The 20,744-nt window shown below is 39.5% G+C and overlaps 2 protein-coding genes across 3 annotated transcripts in view; one reads left to right on the forward strand and one right to left on the reverse strand.

Annotated features, from left to right (window-relative positions):
- The window catches only part of Kat2b (K(lysine) acetyltransferase 2B), a 90,104-nt gene extending 75,857 nt beyond the window's left edge, over positions 1–14,247 (forward strand). Inside the window, exons 15-20 of the mRNA XM_013022109.1 lie at positions 714–857; positions 5,582–5,696; positions 7,933–7,969; positions 8,211–8,274; positions 8,374–8,458; positions 13,192–14,247. Coding sequence (XP_012877563.1) covers positions 714–857; positions 5,582–5,696; positions 7,933–7,969; positions 8,211–8,274; positions 8,374–8,458; positions 13,192–13,385 — 639 coding nt within the window. The 3' untranslated portion in view covers positions 13,386–14,247. The remainder of the gene's footprint in view (positions 1–713; positions 858–5,581; positions 5,697–7,932; positions 7,970–8,210; positions 8,275–8,373; positions 8,459–13,191) is intronic.
- Positions 14,248–18,285: 4,038 nt separating this feature from the next.
- Positions 18,286–20,744, reverse strand: part of Sgol1 (shugoshin-like 1 (S. pombe)) — a 16,829-nt gene continuing 14,370 nt past the window's right edge. For both annotated transcript variants that reach the window (XM_013022131.1, XM_013022132.1), the window contains exons 7-8: positions 19,618–19,807; positions 18,286–19,206 (exon numbers count right to left, since the gene is read on the reverse strand). In XM_013022131.1, coding sequence (XP_012877585.1) covers positions 19,077–19,206; positions 19,618–19,807 — 320 coding nt within the window. In that variant the 3' untranslated portion in view covers positions 18,286–19,076. The remainder of the gene's footprint in view (positions 19,207–19,617; positions 19,808–20,744) is intronic.

Consider the following 20,744-nt stretch of genomic DNA (forward strand, 5'->3'; position numbering starts at 1 on the left):
GGGGAGGGAGGTTAAGTGTCCCTGTGTGGCTGTGTTCAGGTAGACAAGTCTGAGAGACTTCCATCTCTGTGATAGTCAAGCTGGATCATGGGGGCTTGTACCTGTCTTCCCAGGGAAGATGGGATGGCTATCACAACAGGAAGTAAGGCTCTATCCTGAAAATAGCCAGTGAAAAACAAGATTGGAGGCATAGCTCAGCAAATAGTTCCATAGTTTCAGCCTGTTAAGATTGAGGCTCTGAGTTCAAACCTCAGTAGTACTACCCCCCCCCCAAAAAAAAAGAAAGAAAATAGATACATTTAAACTTTGAAATGGCCATAGTTATTAAGTAAAAATTAAATGTCCAGGCTGCCCCTGTGCTTGAGATGTCAAGTATATCTTTGTGCCCAGTGATGGCACAGAGGGATCTTGTGACACATTCTGCTTGGGCTAGCCAGAAACGACAATACTCTGGTTCTTAGACTACCAAGTAATTAGGATTACAGTGGCACTAGCCACAGGTGGCTTGTTATTTGGATAATGTTAAAGTGTTATATAATTTCCTGTTTGCACTATTTGAATGACATGGGTAGTTTTCAAGCTAATCCTCTTCCTAGTATGTCAAGGAGATGGAAGGGAAGCATGCTGGAGTCCTTACTCTGTGCCTGGATATTGTTAGCACTCAGTAGCTATGTGAGCCAGTGTCCATATGAACGCATGGATTTGCTTCGCAGGGTTTCTCCAAAGAAATTAAAATACCCAAAACCAAATATGTTGGCTACATCAAGGATTATGAAGGAGCCACCTTAATGGGATGTGAGCTGAATCCTCGGATTCCATACACAGAGTTCTCTGTCATCATTAAAAAACAGAAGGAGGTACGAGTTGACTGAGCTTTATATCCGAGGTAGATGGTGTTTCACTGGGTTCCATGTATGTTTATCTAATGCTATCATAATCTGTTTGCCTGGCTCCTTTTTGGGTCATTAATCCTAAGAGAGTCAACCGAAAATGTAGAATGTACAATGATACGTTTTATCATTTCCTGCCAAAGGCTTTTACATTCTGGCCTCAATCATCCTTCTCCTTCCCTCTATCTTCCTCTCCCTTCTCCCTCTTTCCCTGTCTCCTTTCCTTCTCTCTTCCTTCTCTGACTTTGTCTGTCTGTCTGTCTGTCTCTCTTTCTTTCTCCCTCTCCCTCTCTCCTTCTCTCCCTCTCTGTCTCAGCTTAGTTCAGCTTACATTGTTATACAGAAGATTTCATTGTTCTATTTCCACACATATTTATAATATATTCCACTCTAACCCCCTTTGTCACTCTCCCTCCCCCTTTCCCAAAACAATTCCCGCAGCCTTTACTCCTCTATTTTCATAGTTGCAAATGATCTGCTTCAACTACATCCATATTTCTCTATTGAGCAATAACTTTTTTATTGAGGATCTTTGTGCTGTTTTCATGTGTACTTACAGTGTATTTCAAAATTATCCATCCTCTTCCCTTTCCACCTCTCTTTCCCTTCTCCTCCTAAGTAGTCCCTTAGACTAAGGTTCTATATTTATCTATAAATATGTAATAATCTATATGAGTATATATGTATATGTCCATGAGTGTGATATCTTTCAGGTCTAGCCCCCCCACATAGGAGTGAGTGAAAACATATAGTATTTTGTTCTTTGAACTGGGCCTGTCTCATTCAATATTCGATTATACATACCTCTTTCCCCTCATCCTATTTGAATTCTCCACAGGCCATGCTGACATTCACCCTCTTGCTGCCCACCCTTTTCTCCAGATATGCAAGGCCCTGCTCTGCTCTCTTCAACCCCTGCTTCTACTCTTCCTGTTTGGGTTCTAATTATTCACCTTCCATGGGCATTACTTCAAGTTCTGAAGGCTTCTCTTTAGATATCTGAAGTGATTTGTGATTTGACATCTGAGTAATGTGTTTCATGCATCTTGAACAATGAAAGAAAGAGACATAGGCATTTTAAATTTTCCAAAAGCAGAACAAATCAAACCCAAGTAACAACGTAAGAAGAGTCCGCATTTGTTAGGAAATGAATGCACATTTTGGTTTATTCCCAGTACCAGGCTGGAGTTTAGTTTGTTGGTGTTCAGGAATCAGGGAGTGCATTTGAACTTACTCTTCTCTTGCAAATTACCAAAGAAACACATCTGTCTTCGGCCTACCTTTTCTTCTTGTTTTCTGCAAATATCCTTAATCCTGGTTCTTAGTAGCTTAGCGACTGGTCAGGTTTTACCCACATTCACAGCCAACAAGCTTGTTATTTGATTTGATTTGTTTTCTTTGATTGACAGCAGCTCAAACTTGTTTTTCTGCTTCTATAAACATGAGCAAATTGGCATTTTCTGTTAAATTAGGAAGTTAAAACAAATTTTCTTTGTCTTGGTCACAGAACCTAAAAAAGGATTCCAAAGAGTGAGTGTTTGGAAGAGTTAAGGAAACACAGCAGGCTCCTCTCTGGCCTGCTCTCTCTGAAGAGCTGGCTTTCCTCATTGTTCTCTGGGGCTTAATGAGCGGCTGTGGCAATCGAGGCTGCTGGCCAACTACAGCCTTCACTGCGCTGTCAGCTGCTCTCTGCCCAATCCTGCCCAGCAGCAATTCAAACCCCAGATTAGCTGAGCACAGGAGTCCCCTGGCAGAGTGTATAAGCATTCATTGATGCTGAGATTTATTGGCCCTTCCTACCTACAGGGTGCACAGAGCTCACAAAGCATTCAGCCTTTTAGAAGACAGGGCTCCCTCCCCCTTTTCTCTCCTGATGGCTCTTGTGCTTTCTCAATCTCTCTCTCTCTCTCTCTCTCTTTCTCTCCCCCTCTCCCCCCCTCCCTCTCTCCCTTTCCCTTTCCCTCTCCCCTCCCTCTCCTCTTCCTCTCTCCTTACCACTTTCTCACAGCCATCACTGAATGGCTTCTGGAGGTTTGGCGCTGTTAACCTAGTTCCTTTACAGGAAATCTGAACTTATCATCATAAAATGGATGCAGGGACAAATTATTCCTTATCCAAAATTATTTGTGTGATGAGAAGTAGCTTAGATTTTGGAATTTTTAGAATTTGGAACAAAATACCAGATTGAGTATCCCTGTTCTGATAATCAAATTTCTTATTACCCACCCCCCCCAAACATTTACTGGAAAAAAAAGAAAGAAAGAAAGAAAGGGATTAACAGTGGCAGTAAACAGCCTGAGCATAGTGGCATACAAGGACTAACCAAAGCTATGTAGTGAGATCCCATTCTGAAACAAACAAATAGACCCCCCCCACACACACACCTCCCAGGGGAGGCTAGGGATATAGTTCTGTGGTAGAGTCCTTGCCTGGCATGTACAAGGCCTTGGGTTTGATTCCAGGTACCACCACTACCACCACTACGACCAGCACCACAAGAGAAGACAGACTTACAAAAGTCAATGTTCACCTAGAGGAGTAGGAGTCACTAGCCACATGTGGCTACTGAGCATTTGGTCTGTAACTAGTCAGAACTGGAATGTGATGTAGTAGGCCTAGAATGCTCCAACTTCTAAAGACTTTGTTAGGAGTAAATGAATGTCAAGTACCTCTTAACTATTGTTATGTTAATATTTTTGACATTGAGTTCAATGAGTGATGTATTATTATTAAAATCAACGTCACCTGTTTCTTTTTACCATTCTAAAACATGGCTATTAGAAAAAATTTTAATTAAAAATTAAATGAATAAATTACACGCGAATTTATAATGCAGTAGGAATTACAGTATCTATTTCTAATTGGATAGCACTAATCTTGATTTACCAAGGGTGCACATTTACGATTGCTAGTCATTTGGGGAAGTTGTTGTTTGACAGATAGGACTGTAAATTCATTCTGCAGTGATCACCAGCCATATGTAACTAGAAGAAGAACTGGTGTTCCCTGCCCCCCCCCCCATTATGAATTGAGTAGTGACTTCTATTGTTTTGCAATTCTTCCCTCAAGTTTAGATATGCTATGATATTATGATATGTTATAGGTGGTAATTATTGAGGAGTTTTTATTTTTTATTTGAGACAAGGTCTAGCTATGTATCCTAGGCTGGCCTTGAACTCACCATCATCTAGCCTTAGCATACCAAGTAATTGTGTGTGTGTGTGTGTGTGTTGTTTTGTTTTTAATTTTATTTGTGTCAGTCCTAGGGCCTTGAACTCAGGACCTGGAGGCTGTCCTTTAGCTTTTTTGCTCAAGGCTAGCACTCTGCCACCTGAACCAGCCTCAGTTCCACTTCCAGCTTTTTTGATGGTTAATTAGAGATAAGAGTATCATGGACTTCCCTGGCCCTGCTGGCTTCTAACTGTGATTTTTCAAATCTCAGCCTCCTAAGTAGCTAGGAGGCCTGAGCCACTAGCATGGCTTCCCTGAGCTTTGATTCTCAAGGCTAGCCCTCTACCACTTGAGCCATAGTTCCACTTCCTGCTTTTTGGTAGTTAATTGGAGGTAAGAATTTCTTTAACTTTCCTGCTCCACCCTGGCTGGCTTCTAACAGGGTCCTCAGATCTCAGCATCCTGTATACTTACCGTTAAAGGCATGAGTCACCAGCTCTCCAGTGTTTCTGTTTTTAAAGGAAAACTGTAATGTCTTTGGAATTACTTACCTAAGTTACTTTAGGATTGTTTATAAACTAAAGAAAACAGCTTTCTGAAGTTCTGAATGAATCAAGCATTTCAAGTAACCTTTGAATGGTGCTCAGTAGATAGTACTTTAGAACAGCTTTCTAATGAGAATAGCATTCATGGGGGCTCAGCCTTCAAAGATCCTCTTCTCCCTTCTCTTCCCTTCTTCCACCCCCCTTCTCCCCCCTCCTCCCTTCCCAGTTTAAATAATAGCAGGTTATACGTTTTCCAGAGTTCTGGGCATTTCTGAGGTCTCCTCCTGTCTGAAAGGGATAGTCTCCACTATGGGGGGTGGGGTGAAGAAGTTCTTTCCCTTGGACAGGTGCTGCCAGGAACACTCAGCCCTTCTGAGCCTGGCTCCTCAGAGAAGCAGAGCAAAGTGGTGGGTTCTTGTGCCCAAGAGAAGTGAAGTATAGGGCAATGCGTTCTCAGCATTAACTTGCTTTGTTAAATAATTTTTTACTACCATATGTTTCCTTGTGGCCTTCCTGCACATGTATACAATGACAGAGTGCTCACATGCTCCTTGCTAGTACTCTATTCTCCTACACTCCTTTTTAAACTTCTCACAATTGCTTTTATTAGTGTTTATTGATTCCTTTTACAAAAATGTGTTCTAAATTATAGTTAACATGAATTGCATGAATCAGAGGGTTTCACCATAAGTAGGCAAGTATCATGCTTTATACATGAACACACTCTCCTTTCCAACTTGTCGCCCCTCCCCTCTTCCCTAAGCGCCCTGGTCTGTATATCAGGGCCCAGTGTTTCTGAGATCTGTATAAAAGAATGTCTTCATTTCTGACCTGTTCAATAGCATTGATCCTTTCCTGCCATTTTGTACCATGAAATACTCTTGCAAGGAGAATGTTTTTTTCAAGTTGCTGACTTGAACTGTGTCATTGCACAGACTTCTTTCACTAAACATATTTTATTCCTGTACTTTACAGATAATTAAAAAGCTGATAGAAAGAAAACAGGCCCAGATCCGAAAAGTCTACCCTGGCCTTTCATGTTTTAAAGATGGAGTTCGACAGATTCCTATAGAAAGCATTCCTGGAATTAGTATGTATAGACATTCTTTTTAATAAACTTAATCTTTTGGAGATGTCAGAAGTTGTATTTGAAACAATTTCATTTTCATGTGTGTTATTTCTAGTCTTAAAAATTATTACCATTAGCCAGGTGCCAGTGGCTCGTGCCTGTCATCCTAGCTACTCAGGAGGCTGAGATCTGAGGATTGCAGTTTGAAGCCAGCCTGGACTGCAAGGTCCATCACACTCTTACCTCCAGTTAACTGTCAGGACTGACACTAACCATCAGGAAAACTGGAAGAGAAGCTGTGGCTCAAAGTGGTAGAGCACTAGTCTTGGGGCACAAAAAGCTCAGGGACCGTGCCCAGGCCCTGAGTTCAAGCCCCATGATGGAAAAAAAATATTATCTTTAAGTAGTTGTACAAAGGGGTTTCAATTCAATCTGCCAGGTTATGAGTAAAATGCCATCCTGATCAGTGGTACCCTTTCCATCATTTCTAATCTTTAAGAAGGCAGCAAGCTGGGCATGGCTATATAATCCCAACCCCCTGGAGGCGGAGACAGGAGGATTGTGAACTCAAGAATAGTCTTGGGTTTATATAATTAGACCTTGTCGTCAACAAACAAAGAAGAGGTAGCAAATGCCTCCCTTTTAATGTCCTTTTTCTTCCAACTCCAACAAATCAACGAAAATCCCTTCTTGTTTTCACTATTAATACCTACCCTTTATTAAGATCTTAGCATTTGTAGCACACTACTGGATGCTAGCAACACGGAACATGGAAAACCACAGAACTATACATATACAAATGGGGAAACTGAGTCTCAGAATGGTTAGCATTTAATTTTAAATGACTCATTACAGGTAATGGATGAGTTGTACTGGTTGAGCCATCTAAATTAGCTATTTCTTGTACATCAAAAGCTATTGAATATCATTGGAACTTTTACTTGATTCAAATCCAGCTTCTAGTAAAGATTTAATAAACTAAACAAAACCAGACAAAATTCTCCAGAGAGGGGCTGGGAAGGTGGCTCAGTGGTAGAGCGCTTACCTTGCATGCCCGAGGCCCTGGGTTCGATTCTTCAGCACCACATAAGCAAAAAGAAAAAAGCCGGAGGTGGCGCTGTGGCTCAAGTGGTAGAGCACTAGCCTTGAGCTGAAGAGCTGAGGGACAGCACCCGGGCCCAGAGTTCAGGCCCCACGACTGGACCCCCACCCCCCAAAAATTACCTTATTATATCTTTCCTTATTTTCACTGCTCAACTATAGTCATTTTTATCCCTACTAATGGTATAATAGTTATCCTATTATTATGATCTTGGGCCAAGTATTTTTTCCTTCCTTCCCTTCTTTCCTTCTTTCCTTCCTTCCTTCTTTCCGTCGTCCTTCCTTCCTTCCTTCCTTCCTTCCTTCCTTCCTTCCTTCCTTCCTTCCTTCCTTCTTTTCCTTCCTTCCTCTCTCTCTCCCTCCTTCTGTCCCTCCCCTCCTTCACTCCCTTCCTTCTTTCCTTCCTTGTACTGGAGCTTGAATTCAGGCCCTGTTCGCTGTCACTTACCTTTTTTGCTCAAAGCTAGTATTATACCACTTGGGCCACAGCTCCACCTCTAGGTTTTTGGTGACTAATTGGAGATAAGAATCTCATTGATTTTGCTGCCTGGGTTGGCCTCAAACTGCAATCCTCAGATCTCAGCCTTCTGACTAGCTAGGATTACAGACGTGAACTACATTATTTTTATTATGAACTAATTTCAAAAGGGATAATATCACTTAAGTTTTAGAATTTCATTTTATAGCTTGGTAGCCTGAGATATAGGAGGATTAAGTGACTTAGGGCATGATAGCCTTTCAATAGTGAGCAGGAAGAAATCTGTGCTCTGTCTACACTGAAACACCTTGCATCACAAACAGGCCGTGACCAAATAGCACAGAGTTTGTTCTGACCTAAAATAATACCTTCATTATTTTACATTGTGATTAGCAAATAATGACTTAGAATTAAAGAAAATATAATACTAAATCTTTGTTTCTAGTGAAAGGTAAAGTTAAAGGCCAGAGTTTCCATTTTACAAAACATATAGTAGCCTGTTTGGGGAATGTTTTGTATTATGAGCTTAATCAGAAAGTGAATAAATGCTGATGATTTCAGAGTGTTGCTTCCCAAACATTTCTCGAGGCATGGCTATAATCGATTATAGTTTTACCAAGTATGTTATTCTCTTGACCAGAAGCATTTCTCATTTAATGTTTCATTTTCTTGACCTAGGAGAGACAGGCTGGAAACCAAGTGGAAAAGAAAAAAGGTAAGGAAGATGGGTAAGTGGCTGTGAATGGAGGTTGCTTAATTTTTTTCCCCTCTTCCAGCAACTTAGAGAAAAAGGGCCAAGTGATTATTATAATCTCTCCCACAGCCCTTGTTGGGGTTTGTTGTTCCTTAGTTCTGGAATGGATTGTATTGGGGTTTCGGTGAGGCTGGGCTGCGTAGAAGTAAGCGGGCAGCAGGGTCAGAACTAATCTCTGCTCCTGATGTTTCCTCTTTTCAAGTAAAGAACCCAAAGACCCTGACCAGCTTTACAGCACGCTCAAGGGCATCCTCCAGCAGGTGAAGGTAGGTGTTGCTTTCATTTTCTTCATGCCGGTGTTTTGAAATGACTTCCCACCCAGAACAGTCATATTAGATACCTTCCTTTTCTTTCCTTTACTCAAGAGCCATCAAAGCGCTTGGCCCTTCATGGAACCTGTGAAGAGAACAGAAGCTCCGGGATATTATGAAGTTATACGGTTTCCCATGGGTAATGCCGTTAATATTTTCTAATTGTAGATGTGAAACTCTGGTTGGTGGTGTGGGGGGGACAATTGGGTGCTGACGTTGATTTGGTCTCCTCTGTGGTGGAGTGGGGGTGGGCTTCCTGTATCTGGAGGGGAGGGGCAGTTATGTTGGAATAGAATGATTAAGGGGAAGGGGCAGGTCCTGTTCCTTGGAGACAACCCACAGCTGTCTTTTAGAGCCCATGACTTGGAATCCAAGTTGGACTGACCTACAGACAGTTCCTGGATACGGACACTTGCTATTTGGACATAACCTTGCTTGTAGTCTACCTGCTTGCTGTAGATGTAAAGATACCAGGTTTTTTGATATGTTTCGAATCCATCATAAACAGCTATTCCTTTTAAGAGTTGTTCAAGGTAATACGAAAGAAGGTAGATTAAGTTGTACTTTCAGAGGGAGAAATGATAGTAACGTCTTGCTTTTTTCCCTGTTCTTCATGATACTGTTCATTGCCACATATGCTGTTATTTTAACCTTTATTCTTATCTGAAGATAAAAGATGCCTTCAAACATTCAGAATTGCAGAAACTGCTACTTGTACTTATACTATACTAAAATGCATAATTAATTGAATCAATTTAGAATTCCCAAATTCAGTCAACTTGGTATTGTGCAGATGAGAACTAGCTGAAATGAGAGCAGATTCTTTTGTTCCTCTTTTACTTGTAATCCTTTTTTTTTTTTTTTGTCAGTCATGGGGCTTGAACACAGGGCCTGGGTGCTGTCCCTGAGCTCTCTCACTCAAGGCTCTACCACTGTGAGCCACAGCTCTATTTCTCCTTTCTTGGTGGTTAATTGGAGAGAAGAGTCTCACGGGGACTTTTCTGCCTGGGCTGGCTTCATACCATGATGCTCAGATCTCAGCTTCAGCCTCCTGAGTAGCTAGATGTGAGCCACTGGCTCTCCACTTATGTTCATTTATTGCTTTCTTAGAAGATTTTTTTCTAAAGAGGTTTCTTCTCTTTTTCCCATGTTCTACGACCTCTTTTCTCTCATCTTTATAAATGGGTTTCACCTAGGGAGTGGCAAACTGCAAATTGCCTGAGTAGTCTGAGCCAAGCATGACATCTTCCTACCTGTGATTGCTAGACAGGATCTTCCTGCTCACCTACGAAAATGCAGTTCATTTCATTCTACCTCCATATTTGGGACTATCCTTCCTTCCTTCGTTCCTACATTCCTTCCTTCTTTTCTTTCTTTCTTGATGCCAATTCTGGACCTTGAACTCAGAGCCTGGCACTGTCCCTGAGCTTTTTTTTTTTTTTTTTTAACTCCAGGCTAGTAATCCAGCACTTGAGTCACAGCTTCACTTCTGGCTTTTTAGATGCTTAATTGGAGACAACAATCTCAGGATCTTCCTATTTGGGTTTGTTTTAAACCTCAGTCTTCAGATCTCAGTTCCAGTGTAGCTAGGATAACAGATGTGAGCCACTGGTACCTGGTGATACCAGTGTTTGTTTATTTTTTTTTCTGCCAGTCCTGGGGCTTGAACTGAGGGCCTAGGCACTGTCCCTGAGCTGCTTTTGCTCAAGGCTAGCACTCAACCACTTGAGCCACAGTGCTACTTCCAGTTTTTTGTATATGTGGTACTGAGGAATTGAACCCAGGGCTTCATGCATACTAGGCAAGCACTCTACCACTAAGCCACATTCCCAGCCCAGCAGTGTTTTTCTAACCCATGGTGTTTAGTCAATCAAAATAATGTAAGTGGATCAAAGAAAGAAAAATGCTATCTGTAGCATTAGAATAGAAAAATGAATTGTAATTCAGAATGGATTCTAATTCTTTTGGAAGGTCAAACTACCACTATAATTCTGGCTTTGTTTCTGCTACTAGTCTCTTCTTACTTTCCACTCACCCCTACCCCACCTAAATGTTTGAAAGGGCTTTGGTCCCTCTCTGTACTTTCCCTCCCTCTTTCCCTCATCCACTTCTTCCCTCCCTCTCTTTAAAAAAAAAATGATGTGTGTGTGTATGTATGTGTGTGTTTGTAGATTTTGATGCTTGAACTCAGGGCCTCACATTCTTATTTAGCTTTTTGAGTCTTGGCTAGTGCTCTTGAGCCACATCTCTAGTTCCATCTTTTTGCTGGTTAATTGGAGATTAGAGTCTCTTGGATTTGTCTGCCCAGGCTACCTTCAAATTGCCTTTTTAATTTGTTTTCTTCACAGAACTTAGTTGTTGGTTTATGTTTTTGGTTTTGGCTACATGTTACTTTCTTCTAAAACATAAACTTACTGGGCAGCATATCTTAAGAGATAAGAAATTTAGGGAAAAGGAATACAAACACCTGGTTTTACTTAATGAGGAATAATTTTTTATTAAGTTTTTTTAATTGTGAAAATACCATACAGAGGGGTTACAATTACATGAGCAAGGTAATGAGTACATTTCTTATCAAGCATTGTTGCCTCCTCCTTTGTTTTACCCCTACCATCCCTGCCCTCCCACCTCCATGACTACGCTCCCCACCTTCCCCCAAAATTGTAAAGTTCGTTTTTCAACATAGCATTTTGTACATCTCATTGTTGCAGTGGGTCCACCTGTATCCCTATTTAAACAATTTTTTTCCTACCCCTCCCCAAATTTTACCAACATCAAATACAGTGAAAACAGGGGTTATACCGTGGGGGAGGGACATACCAATCAACAAAACTATAGCTAAGATATGGAACCAACCCAGGTGCCCCTCAGATGAATGGATCAGGAAAATGTGGTATGTATACACAATGGAATTCTATGCCTCCATTAGAAAGAATAACATTGGCACATTTGTTAGGAAATGGAAAGACTTGGAAAAAATTATATTAAGTGAAGTAAGCCAGGCCCAAAGAAACATAGGTCCCATGGTTTCCCTTATTTGCAATAACTAGTATATGTCTGAGACAAGCAGAAACGGTTAGATAACTTGATGTTAGGCGAAATGAACCTCAAGATAAGGACACAAGTAGTTTTTCTTTCTTGCGATTGTTTCTAACATATTTATAAGGTGATTGTTTTGTTGCTTTGTTTGAGGCATAAATTTAGTCTTTCTTCCTTAAATGAGAGAACATCTTGATGCTTTCAGCCACACTTAGGTGAGATGTTTAGTAGAGGATTTGTTGAGTTTTTGTTTGTCTTAACATGTTTAGATTTTTTTTTTTTCTGTCTCCAAACTGCTTGTGTTAGAGAGAAAAGAAAAGTTAAAAGTTGAATTTACAGATGTGATGACATGAACTAACAGGGATAGGCGTTAATTAAAAGAGACAAAGAGAAACATATTTTTCCACATTTTTCCTTTGGTGTTTTGTAGTCGGCTTGAGATTTTTGGTGTAAATGAATTCATTCCCCGTTCAGGATGTGATGAGTTGTAGAGAGAGAGTGCTAGTGTATCTGGTAGCAGATTTTGTTTCCTCTGGAAAATTTGATAATATAGTGGAAATTTTGGATTTTTACAATGCTGTGAAGTTTTGACTTACTTGTATAGTTAACACAGTTACAGTTTTTGGTGATTGAGCTAGACTTAAAGACACCTGAGGACCCTTAAATAGACAAACCTTAGTATTCGGTTTGCATTGAGTTGCATAAATTTGTCCTCACCATGACGATTGAGGAAACTCCATGTATTCTAAGGGAGCGAGATCAAGCATTGTCTTCATTTGCTAATAAGTTATACGATTTAAACAAGTAGATATATTGAGAAAATATATTTCACAAGTCTTGCAAAGTTTATTTACTTTAGAAAAATGACTCTGAGGGCTGGGAAGTGGCTTAGTGGTAGCGTGCTTGCCTGGCATGCTTGGAATTTGATTTCTCAGCACCACATACACAGAAAAAGCAGGAAGTGGTGCTGTGGCTTAAATGGTAGAGTGCTAGCTGTTAGCAAAGGAAGGTCAGTGACAGTGCCCAGGCCCTGAGTTCAAGCTACAGGACTGGCAAAAAGAAGAATGACTATGAAGTTAGTCATTTTTATTTAATTGATGGAACATGAACATTTCTTTTTTACTGTTTCATGTGCTGGCACTAAAATAATTTTTTTTTGTTTTTGTTTTTGGTTAGTCATGGAGCTTGAACTCTGGGCCTGGGCTCGGTCTCTGAGCTCTTCAGCTCAAGGTGAGCACTCTACCACTTGAGCCACAGTGCCACTTCCGATTTTCTGTTGGTTTATGGAGATGAGTCTCACGGACGTTCCTGCAGGGGCTGGCTTTGAACCGTGATCCTCAGATCTCAGCTTCCTGAGTAGTTAAGATTATAGGCGTGAGCCACGGCACTCGGCTTGAAATATTTGGAATTATACCTAATGATTAGTTTTTATACTTTAGTAGAGAATTTACTTTGAACTTAGGGAAACTCAGTCCAATTGTTTAAAGTAATTAAATGATTCAATACAAATGTCTATCTGCTCTGTGTGATGAAGATAGAACCCTTGTATAATTCAGAATGAATAGCTAATAGCCGTCTGTTTACCATACTTAGCTCTTGATAATCTACTTAGCTTCCTTGTGTTCAATGGAGGATTGAACCAGATAACTAATAATGGTCCCTTTAATGATAAAGTGGATCTGATTTTGTTATAAAATCCTCTCAAAAGAATAAAGTAAGATTTAAAAACTGTTTTCTCAACCACATAGATTCTTTCCCACAGTTGGTCTTGTTTGCTTATATTAGTGCTTAGTAAGTCAAATATTGTTAATGGTTTTTTTTTTCCCTGTGCAGATCTGAAAACCATGAGTGAACGCCTCAAGAATCGGTACTACGTGTCTAAGAAATTATTCATGGCAGACTTACAGAGAGTTTTTACCAATTGCAAAGAGTACAACCCCCCTGAGAGCGAATACTACAAATGTGCCAATATCCTGGAGAAGTTCTTCTTCAGTAAAATTAAGGAGGCTGGATTAATTGACAAATGATTTCCTTTCCCTCTGCTTCTTAGAAACTCATCAGCAGTGTGCCTAAAGCAAGATGGTTTCATTTTATTGTTTTCTTTTGTTGTTGTTGTTGTTTTATTTTAAAGAACTGAATTGGAGATGTCTTTGAAGAGACTTGTAAATGTAATAATTAGCACTTTTGAGAAAACAAGACAACCTCCTGTTAGCTTTTCAGATAGGTATTTAAATTGAAGTCATAGAACATTTTTATTTGATGGAATAGATTTTAATCTATTTACTGCTAGGATGTACATTTTCTATGACAAGTCCATTAGCCCACTATTCCATGATAGAAGATCAGGGGTTTTCAGACCGTGAATGTGTCCATTTTTTTTTTTCCTAATGGAATGTGAGAGTGTAGTTTTATTTTATTCTGAAGGACTTGAAGGAGGAAATAATGATAAAAAGCCCATAAAAGGTGAAATACGTGATGTTTGAAGTCTCACCATGGACTCTACATGGATATTTTTTAAAACACTCATCTAGATGAGGTGCTCTGAGCAGTTCTGAAAAAAATTGCAGGTCCTCAACTGCAGCTGCTTTGATTCCTAAGGAAGAGATTCTAAATAATGCAAACTTTCTTTCTTTCTTTTTTTTTTTTTGTAAGCATCTGGGGTTTTGATAATTCTGTCTACATACAACAAACTTGTGAGTACTTAACCACTATTTTACTAATTCTTTACACAAATGTGAGATATCATATTTGACTTTGCTTATGCAGGACATAAGTTCAAAAAAAAAAAAGGTAATTTCCCAAGTCACAAAGGCATAAAGTTGAAAACACTTGAAATCGAGACAACATGCCTTAATAGGAAAAAGACATGTATTCTATATGTGTATCAAGTAATCTGGTGGATCCTTGTTCTAATAAGTGAGGATTTTTACTTTTTTATGACATGTGTAACTCCATTAAAAATGTGTATGTGAACATTTTTTTCTTTTTTCATCTCCAGATTATGTTTATTGTCTGAGATGAATTAAATTCCCACCGAGGGTGGTGTCAGCATTTTAACACCTAATTGCTATTCTGGGTTCAGGGTTATATCCCACTACCATCCATCATACAGTCTATTCCCTAACCTGTCTTGGGATTCCAGCTTAGTGCTTACATTTTAATCCTGATTACACTACAGAGAAAGTGTGACACCTACCATACCCCAACTCTGGGAAAACCAACTAATATACAACCATACAAATGAAGCCATCTCCACAGTGTTGACACTAATTTTTATGATGCAAATTTGTAAACTGATTTTTGTAAAGGATGAGGTTTTAAAAATGTATTTGTTTTCTATCAGCATAAATTAAAATGGGTCACGAATGTTTTTAATGAAAACAGTCACCAGAGATAGCAACATGAAGGAAATACCCGTAAAATGGCTATGAAGTTGGAAGTGTTGTTTTTGATATGTAGGAGATTTTCAGAATGCTCACAGTGAAACATGCCTCAACTTTTCCAAGTATAAGAAACTACCTTGAGTGGTGTCTTAGATTTCTAATGAAGAATGATGCTACAGTTTGGATTAAGTATCTTGGACTGGTTTTAAACAGAGCTTTGTACCAGATTTGCTGAAGCATCTGTCCAGCTCTTGGTAACCTGTGAAAGTTTGTTATTTTCTGGGTAGACATTCTTATAGAGTATTGTCTTTAAAATCAGATCGTCTCTTCTATATTGAAAGCATTTTTATGTTTTCTAATTTAAAAATTAATATTTTCTTATAGATATTGTGCAATAAAGCTGAAGTAGAATGTGTGGTTTTTGCAAATGCTTTAACAGCTGATAAAATTTTACATTTGTAAAATTAATATATTGTACTGGTACAAAATAGTTTTAAATTATATTTTGAGAAGCTCCCAATCTGGTGTGGTGTTTTTTGTTTTTTTCTTTCCTTTAATCAAGTCTGGATTTCACAGGATAAATGTATGACCTGGCATGACTGCTGACTCTATACTTAAGTCCTCAGGTGGCTAGAGTTACTGTATTAGTGGGAAGTTCCTTACAAATCTATACCCCATCAGTGTCAAGAAGATACTCATCCTCCACAGAAGAATGTTAACGGTTTCAACCTTTAAAAAATGAGATTTTTATAGTTTATTTTGCAACATAGGGATGAGCTAGAAATACAGGTTTTTAGACATCTCCCATGATCTTGTAATGTTACCTAAAATCCTATCTTATGAAATATTCTGTCCCCTGGTTTGTGAAGACCCAACACTCAAGATGACCCCCCCCCCGACTCCAGTGCAAATCTGAATGCAGCAGCAAATATATGTATGAATGAAACTGGGCAGTGGAGAACGTTACTTTCTTTTCTCTGTGGAGAGTAAACTTTTCAACACTGAACCCCAGAATGCTCTGTTGACAGCAGCTCTGCACCACTGCCATCTACCCCAACGAAGGGCAGGGTCTATGTTTTTAAGCTTAGTTCAAGTCCAGGAAAGTCAGGCACAGCGGGTGGAAGCATGTATTAGGCGTCCCCAGCACTGGAGGAAGGGATGGGGAGTAGGAAGCAGGGGCTATTAACCCAAAGCCACTTGATAGGTTTGTTTCTATTTAATTCATAATTAAGCAAATGTCTCCCAGGCAGGACTGAATGAGGGGGCAGTGGGAAGCTAGATGATGGATACAAGGAAACTTCTGGAAGTTACTTTACATCCCTACTCCATATATCTATTAAGCATTTGCACATTTTCCTTGTTCATTACTCAGCCAATAAAACCTTTTAAATGGCCACTTAGTAAAACAAAATGGTGAAGATTTTCAGGTTTCATTTTGCTTGGCAGTAACGTTTGCAATTTTAGACACTCAGAAGTAGAAACAAGATTGGACTGTGGATAAACATATGATTTATTACCCTTCAAGCTGGTATTGATTGGCAGTAGTCTGTGGTTGGAATGTAAAGACTTGTCTACCATAGTGGTCATTTGGGTAGCTCCCAGTTTATAGTAAGGATGCTACTGTCACTCGTGTAAGTCTTTTGACTAACAAATACTTTTATGTAAATACCTAGTAGAATTCAAGTCACAAAGTTGATATGGACTAATTTTATAGGGAAACATGTAGTTATTGGCATTAACATCTGAAGGTTTGTCTTTGGTGAATATGTGTATTTGAGACAGGGTCTGGTTAGGTGTATCCTGTGCTGGCCTCACACTTGCAATCCTCCTGAGTAATGGGATTATAGTCATGTATCACACCCAATCTCTTAAAGCTTCTTCCCCACCCTTGTAGTTGTAGCATTCACTGCTAACCATTCCTTCTACGTTTTACATCGACAAGTTTGTCTTTAAGTTACATAAATGTCTTCTCATACCCGTGTTATTTACTTTTTTTGTGGTGATGGGGCTGGAATCAGATCTTGCATGCATGCTTGCATGTTTTACCACTATATACCCCTGGCCAATAATCTTATTACTAATAAAAATTACTGAACAGGATGAAGGAAAGACTGTAACATCCATTTTGATGCTAGATACCAATTCCCAAGACTTCAAGATCAAAATTTCTTAAGTGTAGCTGTATGTGAATTCACCTTAGAGTTCCCCATTGAAGCCACATTTCTCCGTTTTTCCTACAAAAAACAATGCTGCAGATTTAGGTACCTCTGGTTTTTTATACTCCATTATAAAAAGGCATTTCTTCCACATTCTCGATAACCATAGTGCTACTATAAATTAGAAATGCCAGCTTTTAGGGTTAAAGTCTATGAAGAGAAGAAATGTAAGTGGAAGAAAGGCAGCAGGAGGGAAATCAGAGGTAATCAGTGTGAGGTGAGAGCTGGTGTGCTGTGGGGATTAGGAGATGAGGTCACGAAACATAGGTTAGGAACCTGCATCTTAGTATTGAGGTCCAAAAGAGCTATAGATTATTCACTGTGGCACTAATTTGTAAACGATGAAAAAGTGGCAACAAACTGTCAGACAATGCATCAGTCAAGTGTGGTTTATTTACATAATAGTATACAACTATGAAAATACATCTACCAGCATGGACAACCCTCAAAAACAGATTAAGGCCACTGAAGGTAATATATACAGTGCAGCTCATATAAAATGTTAAAACACAAGACAATACTCAACACTCTACAGATACATACACAACACTGAAAATACAAAATCTACCAGGGGTTTTTCAGAAATGGTTGACTAGGTCTGAAAGAGGGTGAGAATCAAAGCTACATCAGGGAGTTTTGAAACAGTAAAATGCAAACAAACAATGGTGTGGAGCAAGAAGTGGCAATCTCTTTTAAAGACAGGGTCTAGCCCAGGCTGGCTTCAAGTCATGATCCTTCTGCCGTACCCCCGTCAGTTGCTGTGTAGCCTCTCTACAGTTCATTTTCATGAAATTAAAGAATAGGTATAAAAGCAGCGGTTGAAACCTGTAAGGAAGCCAGGCACCAGTGGCTCCTGTAATCCTAGCTACTCAGGAGAGTGAGCTCTGAAGATCATAGTTTGAAGTCATCAGGGGCAAGAGTCTATGATATTCTTATCTCCAATAAACTAGTCAAAAAAAGTTGGAAGTGGTGCTATGGCTCAAATGGTAGAACCCTAGCCTTGAGGCAAAGAAACTCAAAGACAATGCCCAATGCTAGAGTTCAAGCCTTAAGACTGGCAAAAAGGAAAGGAAAGGAAGGGAGGAAGGAAAATCATAAGAATAAGGTTGGTGAGAGACTAGGGCAATAGGAAGTAAGGATCAGTGATGGAATGCAGATTTGTAACAGATTAAGAATGGCCATCTTGTACATTTAGACAAAAAAAATTTTTTTAAGCTCTTTAGCTTAAGGCTAATGCTCTACCACTTGAGCCACAGCGTCTCTTTGGGTTTTCTGGTGGTTTATTAGAAATAAGTCTCACGGACTTTGCTGCCCAGGCTGGCTCTGAACCTCCAGCGCCCAGGGCTTTTGATCCTTTTAGTGATTTGAAGTTTAAAAAGGTATATATTAAGTATACATGTTAAAATTTCTAAATTAATTCTCATTGGCTGATTAAAAATAGCCCTTAATATTCACACATCTAAGATGTCTGACTAAAGAGCTTTTCTAAAAGTCTGTAACTTGTGATTTTGCCAAGCAATCATTGAACAACATACACTTAGGGCTCATAACCAGTCACTGAACCTAAATAACCAGTGATTCTCTAATCATGATCCTACAAATGTATTATCTGAAAACTTACATGCAACAGTGGTGCTAGGCTTGGTGGCACATGCCTGAAATCCCCACCTAGGAGGTTGACACAGGACAATTTTAAGTTTGAGGCTAGCCTGGACTACACAGCAACATCTCGGACAAAACCAAGATTAAAACAAACCCAATAGTGGCACATAAGGGATCCACAAAACTTTACCTGGGAGTACCAAGGATTTTTTTTTCTATTCAAAAATTACATAAGGAGTTTCAAAAGATTCTCATCTTACAAAGTTCTTTACTATAGTATACTTATCAGCCTATGCCTTTAGGAAAAAATAGGCAGATTAATGTAATTTTGTAAAACACAGCTGTTTTGAAGTAAATAGCACAAGAATTCTAAACAATTAAAAAGTATTGTTTTGAAGACATCTTCATGATTTAGTGTCTTGTTAACAAAATATTCAAATATTCTGTTCTATCCACCTGTGTACTATTTCACAGATTCTCTATGTAAGCAATAGAAAGAAGGGGGTAGAGGATAAATTTAAATAGCATCCAACGTTTTTTGTATTTGCTTCGTACTTTTCTTAGAACGTCTCAAATCTTTTTTCTGCTTGAAGATGGGCGAATTCAAGAAACACAAATCTGTAAAAGGATCCCCTCTTCTTAGTTTCCTACAAGGGTTAAAAAGATGTTAAGCATAATTCCAAGTATCCTGTGTTAACTCATTATAAAGTGTTATCAGAACTACCAGTTTTAGTGTTCTTCCTTTTCTGTGTATATGCCAGTACTGAAGCTTGAACTCAGGACCTCATGTTCTTGCTTGGCTTTACTGCTCAAGGCTGGTGCTTTACCATTTGATCCATACGTCCACACATGGCTTTTAGCTGACTAACAAGATAAAAGTCTCACAGACTTTCCTATGTGGGCTGGCTTCAGACTGGGATCCTCGAATCTCTGCCTTGTAGCTAGGATTACAAGTGTGAGCCATTTATGCCTGGCTGTTTCTTTTAATCAAACTTTAAAGCTTAATCTATGACTCAATCACTCATTTTGAACAGGTCCTCCCCAAACCATATACTTACGAAGCTAATGTTGGTTCCTTGTAGCTCACCATGGTGGCACACCTGCGCTTAGGAAGAGACTGTGCTGTGCTTTCTATATTCCGTTTTGGAGAAAGAGAAAGTCTCCTGATTTTGACTACAGGATATAAGGGGACATTGGTGATCTCCTTCAGGCTACAGCGGGGTGTCTGGGGAGCCTCTGGAGGTGCACCTACAAAAAATGACTGTTATCAAGTAGTTCCAAGAAAAAAACCACAGGAATAAAATTATAATTATATAATCTAAATATACACAATCTGGCACTTTAGATTTGTGAAGGAAAAAATGTTTCCCTTTTTATCTCCCCCCCCCACACAATTATAAAGGTGGTATACAGAAAGGTTACAGTTAACAAGTCAGGTAAAGAGTACATTTCTTTTTGGACAATGCCACCTCTTCCTTCATTCTCTCCCACTTTTTCCCTCCCGTCTCCACCCACAAGATGTACAGTTCATTTTCCATAGAGTGTCTAGTGAGTACCACTGCTACATTTTTTCACCCTTTGTCCTCCATTTCTGTGCCTCCCCACCCTACCCCCTTACTCTTCCAAAGACAGATAACACAGATAACACAGAAAAAACCTCCAGCTGGGAATGCTTGCTTAGCATGCATGAAGCCCTGGGTTTGATTCCTCAGTACCACATAATCAGAAAAAGCCAGAAGTGGCACTGTGGGTCAAGTGCTAGACTGTTAGTCTTGAGCAAAAGAAGCTCAGTGCCCAGGCCCTAAGTTCAAAACCCAGGACTGATAAAAAACCCAAAAAACAAACAACAAACCCTCATTTTCATTTCCTGGAATAAATTTAGACAAATATTTTATATGACCAGCAGCACATAGGCATTGCACCTTTGTGTTACAGAATTTAGAATTACATTTGAAATAGATACAAAATCTGGCATTTCATAGGTTTTTAGAACTTCTCCTGTAATCCTAGCTGCTCAGGAGGCTGAGATCTGAGGATCAAGGTTCAAAGACAGGTGGGGCAGGAAAGTCTCTAAGATTCTTATCTTCAGTTAAACACACACACACACACACACACTGAAAGTGGAAGGATCAAGGTTCAAAGACAGGTGGGGCAGGAAAGTCTCTAAGATTCTTATCTTCAGTTA

This window comes from Dipodomys ordii, unplaced genomic scaffold (assembly GCF_000151885.1).
Source record: "Dipodomys ordii isolate 6190 unplaced genomic scaffold, Dord_2.0 Scaffold60, whole genome shotgun sequence".
Lineage (NCBI taxonomy): Eukaryota > Metazoa > Chordata > Mammalia > Rodentia > Heteromyidae > Dipodomys > Dipodomys ordii.